Here is a 27998-nt window from a genome sequence, read left to right as displayed (position 1 = left end):
AAAGGGGCAGGAGCAATTTAGGGGAAACCGCAGAGAAATGTAGTCTGTCAAAGTGAGTAATTTGAGGGTAATATTTTAGAGAATGAGGCGGAGTGGGTCAATTTATCACATTCTTTCCCTGTATGTTCCCTCTTTGAATCACTTTTCCAAAAATCTTTTTGATCATGAATTAGTTGATTTGTTTGCTTAGTTAAATCATCGGCGCATTCATCATCATAAATTCACAACTTATTCATTCAGTCATGGAAAAAAATATTAGACAACCCTTGTTTTCTCTAATTTCTTGTTCATTGTAATACATGGTACAACTAAAGGTACATTTGTTTGGAACGATATAATGATAACAACAAAAATAGTTCATAAGAGTTTTATTTAAGAGCTGATATCTAGCCATTTTCCATGGTTTTCTTGATAATGATTTTGGTTATTATCAAGAAAACCATGGAAAATGGCTAGATGTCAGCTCTTGAATTAAACTCTTATGAGCATTTTTTGTTATCATTATATTTGTCCAAACAAATGTACCTTTAGTTGTACCAGGCATTAAAATTAACAATAAACTGAAGAAAACAATGGTCTAATAATTTTTCCATGACTGTTTGTGTACTAAAATCTGAGTTTGTGTGTGTGTGTGTGTGACTCAGTACCTGTGGCCTTCTCCGGGTTGTTACACATGAAGCAAAGCCAACCTCCCTCCTCTTCACTGTAGCCAAACAGGTCAAAGAAACGCACCTCCTCCAGCTGAATCTGGAGACTATCGAGGTCCTGAAGACAGAAGGAATGAAAACAGGTGATTTATTAAATGTCCTGTAACTCTATTTGAACTTTGGTATTTGCACTCGGTGTGTCTTTATTGATACTGACAATAGACTTATTTCACAGGAGACATTTGTCACTGTTGCACAAAAGCACAAGTGTAAATAATAAAATCAATGATGGCTGAATTCCATTTAGTTGCTCCAGTTTCAGGGTCGATACAAATGTCTGCAGTCAGATCGATTCCAATTATATTGCTTTGTATTTTGTCCGCATTTGCACAGTGCAGATGTAGCTGACAGCAGGAATTCATTATTAGTATATTTGAAAGCTGTATACCACTAAATAGCCATCTTCGAAGATTTTCTTTAATGGCTTCATACAGCAACTCAACATCAATGCGACACGACACAGTGGTGTGTATGGAAACAGTGCTGCTTTGGTCCACAGGTGGCACCAAAATCAAGTTCTTGGAGTTGCTTTAAATTCATTCGTTGCTTTTTTCCCCTTTTCTTTTTACAATCAGCACCACTTTAGAAGTGTGATATGATGGATAGATGCAAAAAAAACAAAGCCGATTTTTTTTTTGAGGAACAAACTATTGTTTCAACAACTGTTTCAACAACTGTTAAAACAACGATAAAACAAACGTTTCTGTGACACAAAATACTCTCAAGAGAAAGTAAAAAATGGGAAAATGAAATTTGAATTCATAGGAACACACACACACACACACACACACACACACACACACACACACACACACGAGTACATACATACAAATGATAAGTGACCCTCGACTCTAAGAGGTACTTAAGACCTTGACATTCCTGGTATGCTGTGCAAATATGCCCCAATGTGTGTGTGTGTGTGTGTGTGTGTGTGTGTGTGTGTGTGTGTGTGTGTCAGTATAAAAAGTAATAGAAACCAATATAAATCCCTAAAGAGCCCCTGCACATGGTAAGAGTTATACTTCATCTGAAATACACACAAACACACTTCAGTGACAGTTGAGATAATACATATTTATCTTCAGCTGGTTCGGAGAAAACAGGAACATTTAAGGAGATGATGGATTACTGTCATACTGTCATCAGTCTTCATGACAAAGAAGCAGGAATTCCCCTGTGTGCGTGTGTGTGTGTGTGTGTGTGTGTGTGTGTTCATACTGTACTTATGTGTGTTATCTGTGCTCTTTAACCTAGTCTCTCTATAATGAATTCACAGTTTAAACCTACGGACTACCGACCTGGCTCTACTTCATCATTTATCTGATCTCTGAAGCCATTTTCTTATGATCCATTTAAGAACAAGATAAGTTTTTGTCACCGCGACTAAAATTAAAGGGCTCAGAGGGAGCTGGATTTGAAGGAGTATAAGAAAAACAGGTAGCTGTAAAGGCTGAGCTAGGAGTGTGTTTGACCTTTCAACCTCTGCCCCTTCAGCCAGTCCTTGATGTTAATGAGCAAGGATGTAAATGTGAAAGCTGTTTTTTATGTGTGTATTCCCCTCTGGACCACTGAACCCACGTTTCAACAAGCACTCACACGCACAAACAGCACCGTCCACAAACAAGCACATGTGTGACTGATAGAGTGGCAGAGCATTTAGATTCATCCATACATCACAGACTTTCTTTGTGTTGTTACAACTTAAATAATTGAGGTGAAAGGGCTTTGCCTGCGGATACAGATAAACCAGGACCATGTGTGGCTGTGGGTTTACACGAACATGGACACAGGAGACACATGCTGTAACTGGGAGAAATCCTGATCATAAATACTGAAAAATCCAGACAGAGACATGAATGAACGTGGAAGTAGAAGAGAGACTGGATAGAGAAAACAAGAGGAAGAAGTACAACACTTAAGTAGCAAGTCTGAGGTACTTTAATTGATTAATGCTATGCTACTTTATCCTTCTTCCTTTACCTGCTACATTTGTCTGAAAGCTGTAGCTACTAGTGCCCGTAGGAGGTATGTATTCATATAGTGGGAGATTAAGTAGATTTTTCAAAACTAAATCTCCGCTTAGCATGCTAATCGCGAATAACAGATTTTGCACATTACATGCAGACCACTACAACATCTGCAACTCCATAAAACACTTACGTACTTTTCATAAGGTACGCACACCATCCAGCACATACACATTGAACATTGATATTCGCTGGAAACTTTTTGAATATTATTGGAAAATCGAACCTTGTAGCGCACTTTAAAACTCCGAAAGATAGGTACTAAACAGACTTACAGATGAGATGAGTCAAGGGTGGAAATCCAGAGCGAATTGTGTTACTGACCAGGTGTAGTGTCTAGTCATTTGAAATGTAAAGAAACTAAAGCTGTCGGCTAAATGTAAAAAGTGCAATATTTGCCTAAAAATGTAGTGAAGTTGAAGTACAAAATTACATAAAATGGAAATACTAAAGTAAAGTACACATACCCCAAAACTTGCGTAAGTACAGTACTTGAGTAAATGTACTTAGTTACATTCCACCACAGGTAATATGGTAATAGCGTCATTCAATTGAGTCAATGAAATAAATTGTTGTGTGTAGACAGTTTGTTAGTGTCACAGTGTTGATTTATAGCTTTTTTCTGTGAGAGTGGAGCAGGTGAACCAAACCAGTAAACCCGTGGACTGGACTGAAACTAACTATAAAGCTCTGTAAAGCCAAGAGGAAAAAGGTTCATCTCTAAGAATGTCACATCTTCACATGTCTTGTTATTAAATAAATATCAGTTATAGCTGCTATAAGTAAAGGATCTGAATATTTTCTCCACTGATCATTTTAGGCATGACAAGTTGAATCCAGGATACGGATTTAAGGAAATAATGCTACACAGATAAAAGCTGTTAAAGTCAAACTGTGCCTGGAAAAACTGCCAATGTAGCCATTTGAGGCTAATAAACAGGAATTGCTCCTGACATTTACTCATTGAACAATCTTGAACTTTCTTCATTCCAACCAGTTTTGGCTTCCAGAAGAGACAATAAAAAAGAGTATTTTTCTGTATCAGACAATGCTTTTCATGCCTGAACAAATGCCAAGGTAATTAAAATAGCTTAAACATTGTTTACTGATTACAAAGCAAGGCTGATCTGAATCATGTTTTCTCTAAAAAGCAACAAACAAAAGACAGAAGCGGAAAGATGCTGGAAACAGACTGTGAGTCAGAAGTTGAGCAACAATCAGTGAACGCTGCTGCAAATGAATCAGTAAATGAAATGAGTCAGATAGCACATGACATGTGCATTTGCTTCCTGAGTCCATTAACCCTTTATCAGGCAAAGAACTATATTTGGTAACTTCAGTGGATATCAAAATAGGGTCCTAATGTCTCTCTGTTTGGTCGTAGAACCACATGGATTTCTTCCAGCTAATCAGCAAAGATCAGGCTACGTCACAGACATCTGACCAATCAGTATGATAATAATATAATAATTTTAACTTTATTGACCTGGACCTCCAATGTTAAAATGAAAAATTTTGAAAAAAAATCTGCAAGAAACAGTCATACAAACAGAGTTATTCTTCAGTGACTTGTACGAGGAGAACTTGACTATGACGGCATATTAGGGCAAAGTATGAATGAAAATAATAGTAATATTTTGAGAAAAAAAGTTGCAAATTACTTACTAGATTAAAGTGGCAAATCTACACGAAAATAAGTCGCAGATTTAAAAGATTTAAAGTAGCAAATCTGTGCAAAAAAAATCACAGATTTATGAGAAAAAAGTGGGAAAAAACTACTTTTTTCTTGCAGATTCACCACTTTAAATCTCATAAATTTGCACATTTTTTCTCATAGATTTGCCACATTAATCTCGTAAACTTTTTTCTCAAAATATTACCCCCCTCCCCCGGGTCTGTATGTTTGTTTGTTTTTTTTTACACATTCTGACAGTATGTAATATCCTCCAATATTCTCGAGGGAAACTTGGAATTTGGAAGTATTTCAATGAGTGCCCTATTAAGGGTTAACAAATGTGTAGCTGACAGGCCATGATGCATAGAGTAAATTATTTGTATATGGTTTGAATGAGCCTTTGGCATAAACCTGATGTGTTTATAGTGACAAATGTGCAGCCGGGCAACAGGCTGATGAGGACAAACAAAACCCCATATTTGATCCATCAGGACCAGAGAGGTGGATTCAATAAAGAGATGAAGAAACAATGGCTGGATTATATCATATATCTATCCTCATGTAACCCTCTCTACCCTTTAAATAAGCCCCCTGTCTCTCCTTCCACACCGACCCCCCTCTGTCTATTTGTAGATCATCATTATAATTTGATCAAGATGCAAGATTGTAACTACAACTGCACTCGATCTGCAAAATATGTGCAAAACAAAAGCTGTTTTGTTCTGTTTTAAAATGCAGTTTTTATGAAGTAAGAGAAAAAAGTCGGTCAGCAGGTGAGATAGTCCCTGTAGTTTCACCTACTCGTGTAACTTTTTCCACCTATTTTAAACATCAAAGTCTGTTTAGTACCACTTGCAGCCTTTTGTGGCTCCAGAGAGAGCTTTGAAATTCACAGTGTGAGTTGGGGCTGAATTCTTCAAGTTTTAAAAGTGAAAACATTTATATATATATTTATATATCTGGTGGAATGGAAAAAGAAAGAACTGAGCCTTTGGGTCACCACCATCAAACAATAGCATATACTGCTTAGAGCATTCAGATGATTTTTTTATGCTGGTGTCGCCATGTTGGCCAGTTTCTAATCCTTGGCACACTTTGCTCAAAGTGTTCCCACACAGACAAGGTCTTCAGCATTTTGTCTTCCCTGTAACAGCCAAGGTGAACTGAAGCATGATGTATAATGTTGAGTAAGACAATCAAACGCCCAAGATGAGATGTATATATCCACATAAACAGTGCAATTAATATGTATAAAAACAGTTCAAGAATGTGTTAAACATATTTTGCACTTAGGCTTATTATTTTTAATTTTTATAATAGCCTACATTAAGCACAATAAATACATAATTCTGATATCTTTAAACCTACCCAAACTAATACCCAGATAGTCAAATATTCGGGTCCAGCTCGAGAAGAATCCTTTATTAATGTATTAATTTACTTAAGATATGGCACATCATTGATTTAAAGTTCAAAAACTGCATGTCTAAAGTCAGTGAGACTAGTCTGGTTGATGAACTTATAACTATAACTTTCCATGGAAAGTTAAGGTGGGTAAAAAAATAAAATGAAACCCCCAAAAATTTGCCATTCAAAATGTTAAATGAAAAGAGCACCCCTCCCTCCTACATGCAAATGTTGAATTGAACATGTGATCGAGGAATGCACAGTGCATGAAGGGGGCGTGGCCTCGATGAGGGGCGTGGCCTCTTGCATGAAATCTGGTTGTTTTAGTCAAGATTATGCCTAAATATAATATAAAATATAAGTTCACTGTTGAGGGCCAACCTTTAATTTGGTAAATTCCTGGTTTATTCCCATTTATTCCCAAAAAGTCTGGTTAATTCCCATAAATTCCTGTCAATTCCCATGGAGAGTTTCAAAATTGCCAGAACTTTGCAACCCAACTTATAAATTATTCTGAACCAGGAGACGAAGGACAAGAAGTGATAAGGAGTCAGGAGCAGAGAGGAGACTTAATGAGATGAGACAGGACAGCACGAGACAAAAGGAGAGGACAGTTAGAGGGACAAGAGAACAGAGAAGCTTTTTTTTTTTTTTTAGGTTTTTCCAAATAAACTAGAAAGGACAGTGGGAGGTGGAGGCAGGAAGAGGAGTAGAGAGGGGAGTGTGAGCCAGGAGAAAGGTGAGTGGATGAGAAGTGGGAGTGCTGCAGAGGGGAGTGGATGAAAGCAGAAAACAAGGCAGAGGCTTATTTCTGTCTCTCTTGACGCTCATCCTCAGGTCTGTCTGGGCATAAATATAAATGCATGATGTCCTGGTATTAGAAGCTGTTTCAAACAGTCAACAGTTCTCATATGTAAACCAGATCCTGTAAGTCCTTTTGCTCCTTCAGCTCCTGCTCTCTTCTTCATCCTGCCTCTTTTTTGTCTTTCCTTCCCCAAATATGTTTATCTAATCCCAGTCTCAGCTTTTCTTTAAGCTTCACTCTATCTCTTGGTATTCTGCCTCTCTCCTTCATCCTTTCCCTTCAATAAACCATATCTCCACCAAAGCTGTATCAACAAACGCTCTAACTCTGAGCAAAACAAAGACAAATGGTGAAACAATACTTGTAGAATATCTCTGTTCTCAGGCTTCCACTTTGCTCAGTCTGCCATCATATCTCATGCCATGTCTTCCCTCTTTTCCTCTTTCTCTTCCTCTTTTCTCTTGCCACATCCTCTGTGAAACTCACTCCACAATTTCTTATTGTATTCTACATCTTCACCATCGTTCCCCTTCCCTACCTCAGTCTGCATGTTCACATCTTCTTCCTCCATCACTGTTTAATCTCTCCACATGTCATATTTCTCAACTTTTGCTTTTTCTTTCATCTCCTTTAACCATTTGTTTTACTCTTAAAAGATATAATGTGCAACTTTTCCCCATTAAAATGTCTAAAAAACGACTTGACTTGTGTTATATTTAGTTGAGCTGTGTACTTGCATTATCCCAAATGATGCCAATTTTCAAACCCAGAGAAATTAGTAATTTTAACAAACATTAATAATTAATAAATATTCCCTTTGCACATGCATCAGCAGTGTGACTGTCTGCAAGAGGCCATCAGAAATTGACTTTCCCCCCCAGTTTTAAGCAAACAGTTAATAGATCTTTGTTATTTTAAACCAAATCTTTTAACTAGATGAAGGATTTAAGTCATCAGACATTTAGATTTTAAGTTATCAGAGAATCAAGCTTAGTGGCTGCTTGACTTGCAGCCACTCTGGAACATCCTGTGTCCGCTAAACAGCATCAGAAAAACACTGACGATTAACATGACACTGCTTTATTCAATGTTTTTTTGTTTATTTGTTTTTACCAATTTTGATCATCTGGTTCATTTGTTTTTCCAACAAGTTCTCCAACCTAAACGACAGAAGAGGCCGTGTGTCAATACCAGAAATTGCTGCACGTATCTACTTTTGGCATTCTAAAATATGCACACACGTTTCACACTCGCGGTTATAAAAAAGGCTGTTGTTTCTGCAGTTTACAGCAAAAACTTCCTAAATATAAAAGTCAGTTTAAACTGTAAATAAATGTACGTAAATGCAACATAAGGGTCACGTGACTACAGCAAATTACATAAAAAACATAAGTTATGTTCAAACGTTCATGTCACTTACATAAACAACAAACTTAAGTTAAAAATCATTTACTTTTGTTTTCACACGGGACGCGACATCACTCTCCTGGGTGAAAGTCCGCTGTTTGTTCGACCCATCCAGCACCCCAACCTCTTACCTAAGGCTGAAATCCACCTTTTTAACTTTGCTTGGCTGTCAATCACTACTACGTCAGCAAGATGGCGGCGGACGCATTACATTGGACGGTGAAATAAGTAAATATACAGGTGCATCTCAATAAATTAGAATATCATAGAAAAGTTTATTTAGGTCAGTTATTTTAATTCAAACAGTGATAATAACACATTATATAGATTCATTACACACAGAATGAAACATTTCATGTCTTAACCCATTGAAGTCTGGAAAGCGGATACGTCGTTTTGTAGTATTTGTATAAGCTCTCAAATACTTTTGGAATTTCATTTCTACCTGCTACAGAGGCTGAAAAATCTATTATTTTGTAGAAGCGTTGACACTTCTGTTGAATTTCCAGAAAAACTTCAGGTTTTAGGGGCTTATTTTAAAATCGCCCAGAGGTTTTACAGGCGTTTTAGACGTCAATGGGTTAATTCATTTAATTTCTTCTAATTATAATTATTATGGCTTACATTTAATGAAAATTCAGTGTCTATTACAAAAGACCAATTTTAAAAAGTATGTTTAATATGGAAATGTTGGCCTCTTAAAAGTATGACCATCTATATGACTCAATACTTGATTGGGGCTGTTTGACTTGAACTACTGGAAATTTACTTTTCCATCATATTTTAATGTATTGAGATGCACCTGTAGCTCGTTTTTTTGGTTCCTGTACACACGACCTTTACTGACACTTTTGAGGGGAGAACAGGCTGGTTTCTCAGTGGAGGAGACCTCTTCAGCTCTGAAAGATGAATAGTTGGGATAAACTGACTGTAACCACAGTAATGGTGTTAAAGACAATCACCCCCATGATCCCACACTACTTCAAGACCTCATCAAACTCTGTCTTTTGTTATTGTTTTGATTAGGAGACCCCTAGCGGCATAAAATCACACTTCTCTTCAATCTCCACTTTACTCCCTTATATTGATGTATGTCTGTTGTGACGAAGGCAATGATGGTTCAGCTCTCCAGTTACATGGTGTTCATTTATATATTTCTTGGCCCCTGAACGACCCTTCAACTCCTTTTACTACTTCCATTATTTAAACTCAGAGTTACTGTATCATTCTAAACCTTTTCCTCCTGAGTATCTCACATTGGTCCTTTTCTGCTCATCCTTAAAGCCCTTACTTCCTTCCATCCCTCTCCTCTTTGCTCACATCAGCTTTCTATTATCTCCGTGTCATAAAGCACTAAACTGAGTTGTCAGAGGCCTTAAATAACTCCCTCTTAAACCTCTGAAGCCTCATAAAGCCCTATATTCTCCTTATAAATCTCCCTGTCAGTACAGATATAATCGATAACCTTTTCTGTCTCATATATGTAATAGCTTTCTTCCCTTTCACATCTCTTCTCTCCTCGTCCTTCACTACATGTGTTTCTGATTGTATGACAGGAGTGAAGCTGTACGACTAATAGGGAGGGGAAAAAAGCAAAGAGGAAATGCGGAGCATATGGATGGAGGGAAAGGTTGCGGCCTTCTTCTTCCCTCTCTGCTGTTAAACCTCTTCTTCTCCTCTCTGTTGTTTTTCTTGGTCCTCAAAGGACAATCAAACGAAATTCAAGAGGCATCAAAAGTCTATCATTCTGTTAGTTTACCCAGTGGATCTGGCAGGTCCGTTGGCTTGGTATCAGCGCCAGAACTCAACTTATTAAGGCGTTCAGGTAGTTGCCAAACATCAGGAATCCATACAGTTTTTAATGTTCTGCTCTGATCATTTGTAGCAGTAAGCCAATGTGTGTGAAGCTACTGTAAAACATCCACCACTTCCTGCTGTAATGTTTCACACTAGCTTCAATATATCTTAATCAGCTCCACAGATATCAGCTGAAGAGGCAATGAAGCCTCAAAGATTCTTCCCAAAAGCAATAACCACCCTGGCCTGAACTCTCATGCATTGATTTCATACAGTCCCTGACAAAAGTCTTGTCGCTTGGGTTCAAGTTGACCTTAAGTGCCCCTCAAATATATTTCTAATCATTTTTTTTTTACAAGAAATGGCTAATTTCAATCCCGACAGCTTTTGAAATAATATTTTGGTGCCAAACGAAACTGTTGAAAAGCATTCTAAAATTCACAGCTTGGTAAAGCCCACTGCGTCAGTTTTTGCAAAGACAAAAGTCTTGTCGCCTTGTCATATGATGCACCCAAACCTGGATTATAGCCTCAACTGTGATCAATAATGAATCAGTCAATTAGTGGATGTGTATAAAAAGAACCCCAGCACACCAGACCTTCACATCAACTGCAACTTGACCTCTGACAACATGCCTAAGATTCACCCTGAGACCAAAGCGTTGATTATCAAGAGGCTGAAGACCAGATCCACTGCTGAGGTGGCTGACACTTTCAATGTGTCTCAGCGTGAAGTGCAAAGAATAAGAAAAAGATTAGAAGAGACTGGAGATGTTTTTGACAAGCCCAGGTCCGGCAGACCCCGCAAGACAACTGCTCGAGAGGACCATTTGTTGGCGTGAAAATCCAAGGCCAGCCCCTTTTCCACTGCAGCAGAGCTCCACCAGGCCTGGTCACCTCAAGTCAACAAGAACAGTTTGTAGAAATGTCCTCCATGGTCGAATCAGTGCCCAGAAACCAGCACTAAACAAAAGGCAATAAAAAAAATCTGTGGCATTTGCCAAGGCCCACAGCCTGCTGAAAGGATGGACGTTGGAAAAGTGGACGAAGGTGGATTTCTCAGATGAATCTTCGGTTGAATTACATCACAGCCGCCATAAATATTGCAGGAGACCTACTGGAGCCCACATGTATCCGAGATTCATCCAGAAAACAGTTAAGTTTGGTGGCGGAAAAATCATGGTCTGGGGTTCCATCCAATATGGGGGGTGTGCGAGAGATTTGCAGGGTGGAAGGCAGTATCAATAGCCTTAAATATCAAGAAGTATTAGCTACCTCTTACATTCCCAATCATAAAAGGGGTCAAATTTTGCAGCAGGATGGTGCTCCATCGCATACTTCCATCTCTACATCAAAGTTCCTCAAGGCAATGAAGATCAAGGTGCTCCAGGACTGGCCAGCCCAGTCACTAGACATGAACATCATTGAGCATATCTGGGGTAGAATGAAAGAGGAAGCATAGAAGACAAAACCCAAGAATCTTGATGAACTCTGGGAGGCATGGAAGACTGCTTTCTTTGCTATTCCTGATGACTTCATCAATAAATTGTATTAATCATTGTCGAACCGCATGGATGCAGTCCTTCAAGCTCATGGAAGTCATACAAGATATTAAACATGGATCTCACAGCATCACTACTTAATTCACTGATGTTATGCAACATATTTTTGTATTTGAAGTAAATTATTTGTTCAATTTTCACATTACTTTCTGTAGGCGACAAAACTTTTGTCTTGCCAAAATCTGACCTTTCTGTGTTCATTAAGTGGTCAATCTTTCTTCAGTGAAGCAAATTTATTTTAGTATATTAAACATAATTTGGGAGGGTTTTAGCTTTCATATGAGCCATTTCTAAAACCAATGGATTCATTAAAAGTCAGGTTATAAACTGTTGTTTCTACAAAATAGATAAGCGACAAGACTTTTGTCAGGGACTGTACATGGACACAAGGACTCTCTTACTGTGCAATATTTTTTCAATGTAGAATGGCAACGTACAATATCTGTCCTATGATGTGCAATATATTTATGGGTAACACTGTATATAGATTCATATCTGCTTTGGCAAATTGAAGACTGTGCACCTCACCTCCCTTTATTGCCCATATTCATATTATATTGTATATATTTCCTTTACATTTACTTGCCTATGTTTATATTGTATATTTTATATGTATTTTATTTACTGTTGCACTGCTTTTTGGAGTCAGCTTTTTTTATCTCATTGTACATGCGTATAATGACAATAAAGGCATTCTATTCTATTCTATAAGATCAACAAATTGGTAGACCAATTTTAAAAAGTGTGTTTAATATGGAAATGTTGGCTTCTTAAAAGTATGACCATCTATATGACTCAATACTTGATTGGGGCTATTTGACTTGAACTACTGGAAGTTGACTTTTCCATCATATTTTAATGTATTGAGATGCACCTGTAGCTCGTTCTTTGGTTCCTGTACACACAACCTTTACTGACACTTTTGAGGGGAGAACAGGCTGGTTTCTCAGAGGTATAATGACAATAAAGGCATTCTATTCTATTCTATTCTATTCTATTCTATTCTATAAGATCAACAAATTTGTAGGAAAATGCGGCTTTGTTTCATGTATCATAACAATGGTTTGGATATCTGCAGTCGTAGGTCCTTGGTGTGATTGTCTGTTTCTATATGTCAGCCCTGCGATAATCTGGCAACTTGTCCAGGGTACCCCGACTTTCGCCCAATGTCAGCTGGGATCGGCTCCAGCGACCCGCAACCCGAATGCGGATAATCGGTTAATGGTAATGAATAATGAGAACAAACTACTCCCACATACTGGTATGAAGAGTTTTTTTCTCTTATGCAGGCACAGAATGATGTGATGCAGGTTGGCTGTTCGTAGCCTCTAAACAATTTTCATACTGCATTTGTGCAAAAGTGCTGAAAAAGTGGTGTAACGAGCCCTGCTGTCATTTCGTACTAGGACATTCATACTGATTCTGCAATAGCGTCATATTGGCTTCCATTCACATTGTAATCCGGCATCACTGAAGAAAGTTGGAGGAGACAGTAGTGGCGTTGTTTTGCTTCTCACTTTAGAGATTCTACAGAATCAAACAAAGTTGTTCTGCATTTTGCTGAACATGATTCAATTACTGTTGGACTCAAGTGAGAGGCCTGTTTCTGATGATACGGTCTTCTTCTTTTCTTATTGCTCAAATAACGTACGTCACGTATTGTCTGTCTCAACGGCTCCACTGGTTCACATTAGTGCTCTTATTTATTTTATCTTAATACTGATTATTTCACTGTATTTATTGTGGATGATATAGAAGAGCATACCTTCAAAAGTTGTTTTGCACAAATTTGCAATTTAATAAGTCATAATAAGGCCTCTACCCTGCTTGCTACATTGACTTATTTTATTTTGATATTATTATATTTTTAAATACCTGCAGGAAAAAGGTATTTATTTTTTTGTGATGTTTATATTAAAAAAAACTTTCTGGGTTATAATGTTAATCAATTTGGTCTCGTTTTATACATTTATAAACTTTAGAACGATAAATACTGAGTCATATTGAATATCAACATAACGCAAAAATATATTGTGATATCAAATTTAGGCCATATTGCCCAGCGTTAACATTGATCCAGTCTCGCCATTGTAACGCCTCTGTTATTACCTCCAAAGGCGGTACAGAGCCGGGATTACTTGGTACCCCCATTATGCCTCTGGCACGTTCAGATTGAAGGCGAAACGAGGCAAAAATAAAACAGCTTGAAACAGCAGTCGAAAAAAAGCGTCTTTTCAGGTGTGTTCAAGTGCAACTTTTCCACCCAGCCATGAGCGACGTGAGGAAACACATCAACCTTCATCTTAACTAATGAGCTTTAGAGGTGCAGATAGATGACTTTTGTTATCTTTGGACAGAGCCAGGCTAGCTGCTTTCCTTGTTTACAGTCTTTATGCTCAGGCAAGCGGCTGATTCACTATATTTTTCCCATAAATTTCTTCTTATCTTACTCTCCAGCAAGTAAACAAGCAGATTTTAAAATGTCAAACTAATCCTTTAAAGTATGAGCGATCCAGTTGGGGCCGGTTGAGAACAGCAGGAAGCATATTTTACTGGTGGCTGAGCAGGTAAATCAGAGTTTTACTGCGACTGATACAGTGAAAACTGTAAAGTTTACAACCATGTTTGAACTGTTGAATGTCTCACAGCACGAGTCGTTCTGCCTTGCAGCGGTGGAATGCAACTAAGTACTTTATCTTTGGTAGAAATATGAGGTACTTCTGCTTACATTTTTTACTGCAATACATTTATCTGACAACTTTAGTTAGTGGTTACTTTCCGAATTAAGATTGTTGAATAACCCTAACCCTAACCACAACACAAAAACATGTTTTATTTATTTTGTTATAAAAATGTAGCCACCAAAACAGTTTAAACTATAACTATTTTGATCACTTTCCATTCACAACTTCTCAAATGTGTGGCTTCTCTTTGTTTTTTCTTTTAATTAATTGAATAATTTGAATATAAAAACATTTATGGTTGGACAAAACAAGCATTGTGAATGTGTCACTTTAGATTTTGGGTAGTTGTGATGTTTTTTCTCACTATTATCTGAATTTTAATAAAACAAACAATCAATTGATGAATAATTTGATCCAATCATTAAACATTGGTTATATTCCTTTATACAAAATAGTTAAAAATAAACTTTAATATAATATAATAATATATTTAACAGCCACAAGGGACATTTTTCTGTATTACATACTTTCACTTTGAACGCATTATCGTCATTATATGTACATACTTTAATGTACAGCAAGTAAACATTTCAATGCAGGACTTTTACTGCTAACTGAGTATTTACAGTGTGGTGTTAGTACTTTTACTTAAGGAACTGATCTGAATACTTCACCACTGCTGCCCTGTACAGTTTGGTGTGTGTGTTTATGAATAACTGTGTATGTTCAGGCTCCATATGGTAACCATAGCTGGTCCATCTCATAGCAGCCACAACACACATTTAGCGAAAGACAAACCACAGCTGTATTTTCTTTGTGACTCTAACTGTTTCCTCGCCACCACTTAGCTCGTCACATTATGAAGGGGCAGCACGGGGAACACACACACACACACACACACACAGACATGATTGAGATGAGGAGTCGGGGTGAGCAGGGGTCTTGTATACAGAACTGTCCATTTAGTGCATTCCATATTTAAACAAAGTGGATTTTGAACTTTGACACTTCCCAATGTTGGAGTTTCAGGGATTTTTTTCCACTACGGATGACTTCATCCCCTCAGCTATAGAGACAGATCAGACGCACACACTCACATAAACACACAATGACACTGTGGTCCAGTACCTTCCTGTGTGGGGTGGTGTGCTGTGTCATAGCCATGGTGAAGCTGTGAGCTCCTTTTAGCTGCGTCTTCTCCCAAAGGGAGGCAAGCCTTTGGACACATTCGTCCCCGGAGCAGAGAGGGACACTGGACTTACTCTGGACAAAAGAGAGAGAAAAGAGAACAGCAGGGAAAACAAAAAAAATACATAAAACATAGGCATGGTTTGGACGGAGACAGAAGAAAAGTGACTAGGAAACTACTCCTGTTTCAATTTTACACTCAAACAGATGCAACCATTCCAAGAAAAATTCCTCAACTGTAAATCTCTTCATATATTCTCGAATATGACGAGGGGGTTTCAGAATCAACATATAATTTAAAACCTATATTTTTTGTTTTACTGCAAAATGAAAAGAAGCACAAGAACTGCAAAAAAATGTAGCTCTGCAATGTAATACAACCTAAGTGAGCAAACGAGAAGCACATTTTCTGTGCACCTGTAGCTGCAGCAGCATGATGTGTATCCACAGATGCGGCTGTCGGCTGGTCAGCTTGAAGGAGGACTTGGCGTACAGACAGTAGTGGCCCTTAAGAGGACAGGAGAAGGACAGCTTTGCCACACAGCCTCGATGTGAATCTGTCACACAAACACAGACACACAAACACATAAAAATGGCAAAATCCTTAATATTTAGCAGATGCTAGAATTGAAATCCCCAAGCTAAAGCAGAGTCAGTCAGCTCTTCCCTGTCCCCTGCACATATGGACTTGTGTAACCTTGGAAACATATTTACAGAGTGATTCATAGCATGCGAGGACACCACGGCTCGTAATCATCAGAAAACGTCTTCGCACCAGCACCAGCACCTCCCACGAACTCCCACCTCTCAGCCAGAGACAGTTTCTGTGCTTCACATGGAAATCATTTGGTAGATCAAAATTAAATAACAGTCTCTTTTTGGAGTGCTTCACTTTAGTATTTCATTTTTATTTTATGCCATAAAGATAGAGTAAAATAAGATCATTGTTTTCGCTGTATCATAAGCATGTAAAAATGGATTTCATGCAGCACAGTTGGGTTTGATTTAACTAATAAAGGTCGGTCAGACTAGTTCTGGGCAATATGGCCAATATCTTCTAACCTGATATAGCTAAATTCATATCTCTAACGATATAGATTTCTTGTAATTCAATAATAAAAAGTCTCTATGAAATAACCAAATGGTCACATACTGATGCTTGGACAGAAAACCCATTTTAATGCACAGAAACCCATTTAGCATGTGTTTGGTACTTGCAGGGCTGCCTGAGGAACACTGAAAGAGGAGGTCGGGATGGATGAAGGGTCGAACAAACACAGGACTCTCACCCGGGAGACTACTGTTTGATTCCCAAGTGTAACTTTTTTCTTTACCCAAACCAGGATCTTTTCCTAACCTCAACCAAGTAGTTTTTCTTATCTTAACATAACCAAGTAGTTATTAGGGCCTCGGGGCAATCGCCCCGAGCACTGGTCCCATACAGCAATAGCTGTAGGGACCAGTGCTCGGGGCAAAGCACTACTGTTATACTGTGGATTTCTTCTTCTTCCTCTTCCGGACGCAATTTCGTCCCGCTACTAGTCCTACAACTTAAAGAGTTGCAGGACAAATTATATATCAAAACGTGCGGTTTGAATCGGGATCGGTGTGCTATTACTTTTCTCTACAGAATACGAATTTTGCATTGAAATGAATGGGACGGCCGACAAAAAATGAGCGAAAAAGAACAATAATTGGAGATTTTAAACGTCTACTTCTCCGGCATTATTTCACCTAGAGACTCCATTTAAACTTTAAACAGTAGACACAAGTCTTGTGTATCCATGTATTAATCCACGTTTCGATAGGTCATATAGTTTTTTATCAATCCCTGTTCAATGACCATGATCATTTTTGGAGAAATTCTGAGATTATAATGGGTGTGTATTGCACGGAATGCTCGTGTCACAGTGTGTGACATCATCGCCAGAGTGTAGAGGGAGAGAAAAAACTCAAAAAATAAATTTGAAAACTGCCCTCCAGGCCGCAAATTCCACTCTACAGAAATTATTTATACATAGAAATGTAGGGAAATTTGTCTTCTCCCTCACAATCCTCTGGTAACGGTGTCAGAGTTATAACTTGGGCGTACGACGCACAGATGCGCCATCAACACCACCAACAGCCTCGTTGGCTCCCATATTAAAAACGCAGGAAGATTTCGGAAAAAGTGAGATTTTAAAGTTTATTTAGATCGCTCTAACAAAGCTATTTTTTCATTTTTCTTTAAAAAAAAAACATATGTAGACGTTCAGGAAGAACTCAGGACGCTCAAAGTGAAATCGGATCAATGATAGGTATTATGGTTTTGCCAAAAATGCTTTCTGTTCAAGGCCAGAAATTCCAGTCCACCTCTGGACCTCTGTTCACCTCTGGCTGCTGTCACTGTCAGGTGCCAGTTAATTCTGTTGATTGCTTTGATCTGATTGCCTTTGATCTTTGATGTGATTACAGTTACAGATACGCACACACACATGCGCGTAAGCGCTCACACTCCTCACACATGCATACACATGCTTCAAACACACATGCGCGCGCGCACACACAGGTAACTTTATGTGATTTTAATTACACACACACACACACACACACACACACACACACAGGTAACTTTATGCGATTTTCGCTACACACACACACACACACACACACACACACACACACATTTTGAGGTTAAAGCGCATAGTTTGAAATCTCTGAAGAGTCTCATCATAGTGTACACACACCGGCAGTAGCCCCCGTGGCCCTTTCAAAATTTCCCTAGAGGAAATTTTCTAGTTCATAATGTTAACCATGAGACAAATGTGTTGAGTTGGGAGTGAGAACTGGTTTAATAGCATGTCATAAAATAAGTGGTGGGATGTAACTAAGTACATTTACTCAAGCACTGTACTTAAGTACAATTTTGAGGTACTTGGACTTTACTTGAATATTTTCATTTTATGTAACTTTATAATTCCATTTCACTACATTTTTAGCCAAATATCATCCTTTTTACTCCACTACATTTAGCTGCCAGCTTTAGTTACTTTCAGGTAAAATGAGCCCTGTCTTACATAAATGCATTGATACAGATAATCTAATATTATTCATTTATATTTATTATTTATTATTATTATTTCATTTCAATAAGTGTTGACTGCAGAACTTTTACTTGTAGTGGAGCCATTTCACAACGTGGTATTCGTACATTTACTTAAGTAAGACATCTGAATACTTTTTCCACCACTGCATAAAACTGTCCATCAATCAGTCCACCCTATACATGTTGGTTTTGTATGGATTAAATACATTAATTTTAGAGGTTTTGGTAAGTAGTTTACTTTGGAGATAAACATTTTTTTTCACTGTTTTAGCTAAGCTAACCATCTGGTGCCTTATATTTACTATACAAACCTGAGAAAGGTATTAATCTCGTCATCTACAGCCAATTTCCTAAATTGGTTAAAGGAATCAAACATCCTTTAGTTCTAATCAGAACATTAAAATAAAAATTAAAAATATGTTGGGTAACTCCTACAAGTTTTAGTAATAAAGTGAAACTAACTATGCTTCAGGTGTGCTCACGATAGTTTGTTAGTGGGGTTAAACTCAAATGCCTTAAAATATAAAAACCAAGGTTATCCCAATTCATAGGAGACATTATGAGAGAGAAAAGTCTGAAACTACATGTGTGTCTGTTTACCCTGCTTCACTCTTTAGCACGTGAGTTTGTATGCAATAGTCGGTGATGCTGTATATTTTTGGTGTCAACGTGTCTGTGTGTGTGTGTGTGTGTCTGTAGATGTTTGGATTGAGAATACATGTGCACGTGCACTCTTCTGTGTAATCCTCTTCCCCTGAGAAGGCGGATCAGCAGCTCATGCATGGGTCAGCCAGCAGCCTGATGACATCATCCAGCTGAGACCACCTGTGACATCATATCCTAAGTGCTGTGGGGTAGATTGTCATTAACAGACTTAATACTAAAAAGAGCAAATGAAAAGCTTCCATTATGGACGGAAAAAAGAATGTGTCTACGTGCGTGTGCTGAATAATTGTATGTTTGCTGTTATGGTTATTAAACACAAGGGGTGGACCCAAGAGCACGACTCAGAACACAGTTGAACAGTGGACAAGGTGATTTATTGTCTCCTTGCAGTTCGGCTTTGTGTGTTGTCTTCCAGGTTACAGTTAAGGTGACTACTGACTGAAGTTCCTTACAAATCGACAGTATAAATTTCTGGAGATGGGTTGAGACAAGGCGGCAACGTTTCGGGTCTGCGCAGTGATGCAAACCAGGAAGTGCCTTAAGCTGCATTCTACCGAAAATTCCAACAAGGGGTGCTGACGGCGGCTGCAGAAAGATTTCTGTCCATTTATTTCAATACAAAAAGAGAAAACTTCTTACTTGATTTATTACCTCAGAATTCTTTTAGGACAACACTATGGTTAACAATCTTCTTCAAGACAATTTGATGTTATTAGTGTAAATAATGGCCCCATTTAGATAGATTATATATATATACATATATGTATATATATATAAAGGACGTTAAGTGGTTTGTTCTCATAACTTTGACCCTTTCATACTGTATTTCACTTAATGTGTCTTGTTCAGCGATTGGTTGGACTAACAGACACTCCAAGGAGTCACTGTTTATTTTTCTGAGGTAAATAACATATATTTTGTTTTTGTTTTTTGCTAGCAAAAATGAACATCCCAGTTAATGCTCCAGTTAATGCTAACATGAATTAGCAGTGACTTCTCTCAGTCAGGTTGAGGTGTAGAGAGGCTGTAGTCAGTGGTCAGATCCCTCTCCTCCTCCACAGTCCAAATATGGTCTGCTCCCCGTATCGGAAACAAGATGGCAACATAAGATGGTGACGAGTGTAGCGATAAACTCGGTGCTTCCAACGAGCATCGCCTACGTCCATTATTTATACAGTCTATGTAGCTACCTGGGCTCGGAGAATGAAATTGGGATCTAACAGGTTAGAGTCAGAGCCTGAATCAACCAGGGCCTCTAGTTTAAAAAAAAAAATACAGGCATTAATATGGATGCGTTTACGGGGCAACAGAGGAACCACAGTGCTACTCACCAGAACCCCGGCTGCGAGTATGGGATGAGGATCACCTGTGGCTACCTGTGCAGGGAAAGCCACAGCCACCAGACTCACACAGAACAGACAGGGGAGAGAAACATGAGGAGCAAACAGACAGGGAATGAACAAACAACAGATATAAGGAGGAAGGGAGGGCTGCCATGAACTGAATCATGACACTTACATTCATTTTCAGATTTGACCAATTAACCAGAGGCCAAAGGAGGAGTATGTTATTTTTTGTCTTGTTTCCTGTTTAACTTGTGTGCACATGTGTGTATGTGTGTGTCTGTGAGTGTGTGCGTGTGTGACTCCTGGCTGCCTCTTAGTTAAAATGACATTAAGGCCAAAGGAGAAGCAATAACATCCCCTCCTGTCAATCAAAATATCATCACCTCTCGAGTTGGGCTTGAGTCTGGTGCTGTGTGTGTGTGTGTGTTTGTGTGTGTGTGTGTGTGTGTGTGTGTGTGTGTGTGTGTGTGTGTGTGTGTTCTTAATATGTTCAAAAGACTCAATCCCTGCCTCATAGGTGTGGCTCACCGCTGCAGATGGCTCTGACAAAGGACTGCACTGTCCAATCGAATAGTTATATACAACTATTTATTTAGTATATGTATATTGGAATATATAAAGTGTGAACTGATGTGTGTAGTTGATTGTGTGCACAGAGGTCTGGTTGCTCTTACTCCTTTATGTATTTTATGTCTACTTTAAGTCAGTTTATCTTCTTAAATGTATCTGATGTATCAAATGCATATTTTATGTTTGTGTCTGTTGAATTATGCTAATTTTCTGGCTCATACTTGTATTTTATGAATTGAAAAGTAAAGCTTGTAAACATGTTACAAACTATCTTTTTCTCATACTGCCCACAGCTGCTGCACCTCTATTCCTCTGTCTCAGCATCTTTGTACTGTCGTCATAACAGCTGGAGGAATGACAGTAACAGAGAATGGCTGCATATTTTACTGTGAAAAAATCACAAATAAAAGCTTTCAAATTGTGTTTAAATACACAATCAGACAATGTTCCAGTGGGAATGTGATACGAAGTTACGGAGAAATAACAACATCAGTATCCAAGATAACAGGTTTCCCTGACGTTAGCATGTAGCTACATGTAGCAGTGTGTGTAATGTAAACACTGCAGTAATGTGCCTTGAAAATGGAGCATTCAAAACTATTAGAAACCTGAAGTTTCAACTCAAAGGGATTACTTTAACATACATTTACCACATTATCATTATCTACATCTTTGGGCTTGTTTAATATAAACATCCAACACTGTTACATTATATATATATATATATATATATATATAATATTTATATGTGTGTGTGTGTGTGTGTGTGTGTGTGTGTGTGTGTATGAAGGAAAATAAGAACAAGCATAATAAGTTGTATCACTTCAGGAGGGGCTGTATTAAGTTTTATAAAATTCAGCTTCAGTATGGGGAAGGTGATAACATGTGCTGCTACAGTACAAGATGACAATTAATTCAAGTTAAGCAAATCAAATTGAAAAATTGAAAATAAGCAAAGATCATAAGACATGAATGAAAATAAGGGATCAAATCGCTGAATATGAGACGAATTAGAGGGGAAATGTGAAAATGGATTACAAAGTTTGAGAGAGTGGATTAGATTAGTTTTGGAGACGTAAGAGGTTTCTCCTTTCATTGTTTTTTCACATGAACTGCTTGACCCCACTGTTTTTAGTCAGCACGTACTGCTTGAACTAAGCTTTGAAAGCAAGCAAGCGTGCACGCACACACACACACACACACACACACACACACACACACACACACACACTGCACCCATATATTCAGTACATACTATATATGTATGCATAACATTCATCTGTTTCTACTTAAACCTGACTATGTTATATCCATTTAACTGAATTTAATAATCTTTCCCACTTCAAAACAATTCCCTGCCTCTATACCTTCATTAATTTTTCCATTAACAAATTAGCTCCGTGACATTTTGTCCTATAGAGTTTGGGTCATGGTTTTTATATAATAGTACAATGTTTCCCTTCAGATTAAGAACAAGAACAAGTTCACTGAAGTCTGCAGCTGGTCTGGCAATAGTTTCTCCTGTCCCATGAAAAGGCCAACACCAACAATAAATTGATCAGATTCAATGAGCCCTTTAAGATTACACCATTTTGAATTTGAATAGGCGATATTAGATATCAACCTAAATGTTCTCATACATTGTGGTTTGCATATAATGTTGGCATATGGATGAAGTCAATGAATGCAGGGCTCTATTGGCAACATTTTCTAGAAATTGGCAACCATTTTTCTTGAGCATTGGTTGCCACTGATTGCTTTTAATCATGCGCACACATGGCATCTGTTAAGGAGACAAAGAGGAGGCAATTTAAGCTTCTTGACTGTGAGGTGAAATGTTCCACTAACCAACACCAACATCACAAAGAAATGTGCAAATTAATTAAACTGAGAAAGAAGGAAAACTATCCTGCCATCTTTTTTACAAATTACACTGCAAAGCAACTTACTGTACACCTCGATAAGTGACACACCAAGTTCACAAGTTCAAGCTAGCACACTGCAACACTTACTAAAATTGCTCTAATAAAGATTTTATTCTTATAGGTCACATTTTCATTATTAAGATGCCGTATAACTGAATGGTATCTTAATTACTCAAAATATTAGTTAAACGGCAACCATATTTTCAGTTTTGGCAACCAAACGCTGGTGCCAGTTAGCATATCAAAGACAAGATCGAGTGCTCAAATTGGACTAGTAGTCCAGCGGGAGATAATTAATAAATAAAGTGTGTAAAAAAAATATTTTATGAGCTCCTCAGTACCTAAACTGCCAAATTGCAGGAGCTCATAACAGAGATATTCCACAGGAAAATCTTCCTCCTCACCAGCAGGGCTGATTGTGCTCAATAACTGGAAACACAGCTCTTAGCACATAACAGATACGATATACAATATAAGATATCTGTCCAGAGGGGATATTAATTATAGGACAAGTGTAACTAACTCTGGCATAGACAGAGAAAAATCACACTCATATGCCCTCTGGATGGGATTAAAATCACTAATCAGCACATGCAATATTAAAAGAAAACTATTCCCTCTGGAGAGCTAAACAGCTGTGTGATTGGTGCTGAGTGTGTGTGCACTGTGTGTGTGTACGCGAGATAAGAGGGAAGGAGAGAGGAGAAGAGGGGGTGTGTTCATACCACATCATTAATCAACCCCAGCCACCACGTCTGACTGTAATCTCATTCAGGTTCAGCAGGTTACACAAACCTCCCCTCTGCTTCTCTCCGTGCACTGCACACTTTTCATCTCTGCCGACTGCAAAAGCCAATAACCCTGCCATCAAATTATCTCTCGTTCTGATCTCAAAGAGAGCATGCAGTGACGAAGCCGTTTGTCATGTTCACATTACCTTCTATCACACACTGCTCTGGTATGGGGATCTGCTGCACCATGTCTCTACAGAACTCTCTGATCGCCTCCATATTGTCTCTTAAATGGACGAGGAGTCTGTCAGCGTCCTCCTGCTCCTCCTTCTCTCTGCTTTGACCTTTCTCAGCCTCTTTGACCCCTCTGTCCAAGGCAGCGGTGACGGGCATCGAGCCGTCACCCATCAGCTTCCTCTCAGCAGGCGATGCTTCCTGGTTTTCTGAGTGTGAGTTCACCAATGTGTTGGAGAAGATACTGTCAGGGCTCGGCTCCAAGGCCTCACCGTCCTCCCCCGTGTCTGAGTTGATGGAGCGTGAGCGCACAGCGTGGAGGGCCAGGCTCTTTGACCTAAGACAGGACAGGAAACTAGAATTACCGCCTCACAGTTGTACGCTGCAGCAAACCAGTCAAGTTGCACTTTTCTGCATGGCCTTCCAGACTCATTTAATATGTAGTGAAGCCTATGAAAGAATTTAATAAAAAGGTATTAAGTATATTTTCTGGCAAAAAGGAAGTCACAATATTAACCATCTGAACCCTGGATTGAAATGTATTTCTTATTTAAAATATCCCCAAAAATTCTAAAAACAGGCAAAGTCACTTTATTCCATATGTTTCTTTTTTTTTTTAAATAAACCATTTGGAATGTCTAGATCCTGTTAAAAACATTAAATGCTGTGTTCCTCAGTGACACTGTGATGCCTAGATTGATTTTGCTGAGACAAATGGTCAAATGCCAATATTCACTGAAAATTAGACAGAACTGCAGGCTGTTTACACAGAGCTGAGAGGAGAGGACAGGGGAGGTTACAAGTAGAGGTTGTAAAAATGCAAATATTTTATATATAGGTATAGCATCTGAAGACCCATTTAAAAAATATTTGTGACACTCGTGGGCACTCAGAATAGTATTGTTAATCTAAATTCCATTTTAGTCAAATTAAAAGAATATATATATATATATATATATATATATATATATATATCAGAGAAATTTAACTTTTAGTAACTTTTTTTTCACTTTTTCATGATTCATGTCATTATAACAGTGTTATATTGGTCCAAAGACATTGGGTTGAGTTGTTCCCACTTCTAGCCATGATTGTGATGATTCCATAGAGGTGTAGGATGTTTATATTGCAATGAAATACAAGGCCACAGTGAATAAAATGTAAAAAGAGCAAAAAACGCACTGAAACGACTTGGGGTTCAGAGGGTTAATAACAAGGATTTCCTGAAAGGTCCATATAGTACCTTTAGTTGTTTATATGTAAACAGCCTTTGAATCAAAGCTGAAGGGCAGCACTGTCATTGTAAACACAAATCTCTATCATAAAATCAACTCATTAAACTAAAATGTAAATATATCTAACATGCTTGAGCCCTCACAATATGAACTTTTTTCAAACTTTTTTAATCAGCAGTATGACTGTTTATTGGTTTTCTTCACTGAACAGATACAGAGTAATGTCTTCCTGGCTCAATGTATCTTTTGTTAATGAGACCATAAATCAATAAAATCCATCTGGCTCCAAAGTGTCAGTGATAACAGTCTATTCTTCATAAAAATGAATTCTTACTACCCAGTCATAGCCATGTCGTATACATACAAACAGACCTGTTAAATCTCATTTCTCGTCTCTCCTCCCTGACAGCTTGGCTCAGGCTGTAGCGCCGCTGGGGGGCCGGAGAGTCCTCCCCCACCTCCTCCTCTCCCCCCTCCTCTCCCATTTTCTCCTCGAAGGCCTGAATTTTCACTTGCAGCCGCGGCTCTGCCCCCCTACCTCCCCCCACTGCGATAGTTGCACAGGGAGACGGCGGGCACGCCTCGTCCACCCTGTAAAACACACACATTAACACACAGAGGGGAAAGGGTTGGATTGATTGTGGTGGGCACGTGAGACGAAGCCGGACAGACACATTTGGATGGATTTCAGTAGCTCCCCCCCTCCCCTTCTGGCTCGCCTGCCTGTAGTTCTCGCTTTCTCACGATGACTGGCTCTATTTCTGTGTCTCTCACTCCACATGTCCCCCTGTCTCCCTCTTTCTCTGGCCACATCTCAACTTCTCCTCTCCCTCTTTGGCTTTGTTTTTCTTTGTCCCCTCTCTATGGTGCCCGTCTCCTTTCTTTTGCTTTCCAGGCAAACTAATTATTCCCTCCATCTCTCTCTCTCTCTTTCTTTCTCTCCCTATTTTCTCCACCAGTGGCCTTTATAACTTCATTAAACAGTCCACTTGTTTGCTGAAAGAGGACTTTCAACTGCTTGGTTTTTGTTTTTCTTCTGTCTTCACCCCCTGCTCTTTCACTAATAAACCTTCCTCGCAATCCCTCGTTCCCTCTATCTTTCTTCTACAAGACCCCAAGCAAAGTCTTTGGAAGCCTCCCATCCTGCACACGTTGTTCTTATTTCGGAGAGAGCTGTGCGTGTCATTCCCACACTGCAGCCAGATGAATCCCAGTCAAATTCTGCACATTGACACAGAAACACATGCACACACCCACACGCTCATGCAAACAAATGCACATGCTGTCCTCAAATGTGGCCCGTGCATACTGTATTCTGAAGCCTGTTTCATGAAAAAAATAGCAATTATATGAAAGAAGTCACTGGAGGACAGACTTGGACATAAAGAATCACTGAGAAAAATATTTTAATGGTCTACAAGTAATAGCAAATATTTTCGGTTTTACTAGTACAAATGAATTGAATGCGTGGGTGAAGTATGTGTTTTATCTTGGTTTTTGGGCAAGTTCCAAACAAGTTTTAAAACTCTTGACTTCTCTCTGTGACACGCAGATAAATCAGGCACATTTTTAGTCAAATACCCCATGGTTTTAACAGGAATCATTATTTAGAGGGCTTTATCAATATTGATTTCATTATCAATTTTGCTCCTCAACCCAGTTATTTACAAATAGAATACTCTATCCTGTGTCATTTATCAACACCCTTTAAAGCCCATTAAAAAAGAATGAATGAGAAAATAAGAAATAATCAATTTCAGTTTTTTCAAATTGTGCTTAGTCAGAACTGTGTGCAGATCAGTGGTGGAATAAGTATTCAGATCTCTTACTTAAGTAAAAGTACTGATACCACACTTTGAAATTATTCCACTACAAGTTAAAGTCCTGCATCCATATTTAACTTAAGTAAAAGTACAAAAGTATCAGTATTAAAAGTAAAACTTTTCCCTATGCAGAGTGATCCCTCTTAGATTTTTTTTTATATATTCCAAATATATTATTAGATTATTAATATTGATAGATTTATTAATGACATCAAGGTCAAGCTCATTTAATTACTTAATACACTTTTATGTTGTTTAATTCATAAACCTGTGTTATCATTTTAAATTGATATATTTCTTTGTGTGAAGTCTCAACCTGAAAAGTAACTAAAGCTGTCAGCTAAATGTAGTGGAGTAAAAAGTATAATATTTGCCTCACAATGTAGTGGAGTAGAAGTATAAAGTTACATAAAATGGAAATACCCAAGTAAAGTACAAGTACCTCGAAATTGTATTTAAGTACAGTGAGTAAATGTACTTAGTTACATTCCACCAATGGTGCCGATTGATCACATCTGATTAAACAGAAACAAACAGCCAAACAAATGCTGATTACTAAAGTGAAAAACCTCTTTTACCAATTTCAAACCACTGACAAGAGCACAGACTGAACAAAAAACAGGCAAACACATCAGTGTTAGTAAGAAGCTGGTTAGGAAAACAGGTTTTCAGTGCCTCTAAATGATGGAAGGAAGTAGCAGTCAACACCTGTAGCTTTTGTAATTTTAATTGACTTTTTCAGAGTTTTGTGAGCAAAAAGTAAACTGCATGACATTAGAAATTGGACAAGACCCAATAAAATTTTGTTCACATTTACACTGAATCTCTTTTGGTCTGGAACGACTTGTTGTGGGACTGTAGTTCGTTATGGGAAGGTGTGGCTCAGGACGAACAGCATTCACCCCCCCAGAGAGTGCTGAAGTGTCCTTGAGCAAGAAACTGAACCCCAAGAAGGTCCTAATGAGCAGGATAGCACATAGCCTCTGTAATCAGTGTACAATTGTGTGTTGGAAGAGTGAATGTTGGCACTTTGACAAGAAAAGCTTGTCCAAAACTACTGGCCTGATTTTCATGAAAATAGACAGAAGACAAATGATTTTTCACTGCTGTAAAACAAGCAACAAA

The 27998-nt window shown here is 38.3% G+C and overlaps 1 protein-coding gene across 1 annotated transcript in view; it reads right to left on the bottom strand.

The window, feature by feature from the left end:
* The window catches only part of veph1 (ventricular zone expressed PH domain-containing 1), a 117195-nt gene that overhangs the window by 23990 nt on the left and 65207 nt on the right, over positions 1 to 27998 (bottom strand). The window contains exons 8-12 of the mRNA XM_059331038.1: positions 25423 to 25641; positions 23788 to 24152; positions 15676 to 15815; positions 15199 to 15333; positions 648 to 765 (exon numbers count right to left, since the gene is read on the bottom strand). Coding sequence (XP_059187021.1) covers positions 648 to 765; positions 15199 to 15333; positions 15676 to 15815; positions 23788 to 24152; positions 25423 to 25641 — 977 coding nt within the window. The remainder of the gene's footprint in view (positions 1 to 647; positions 766 to 15198; positions 15334 to 15675; positions 15816 to 23787; positions 24153 to 25422; positions 25642 to 27998) is intronic.

The sequence above is a fragment of the Centropristis striata genome, chromosome 4 (genome assembly GCF_030273125.1).
Source record: "Centropristis striata isolate RG_2023a ecotype Rhode Island chromosome 4, C.striata_1.0, whole genome shotgun sequence".
NCBI lineage: Eukaryota > Metazoa > Chordata > Actinopteri > Perciformes > Serranidae > Centropristis > Centropristis striata.
This window is presented reverse-complemented; position numbering and strand designations above follow the sequence as displayed.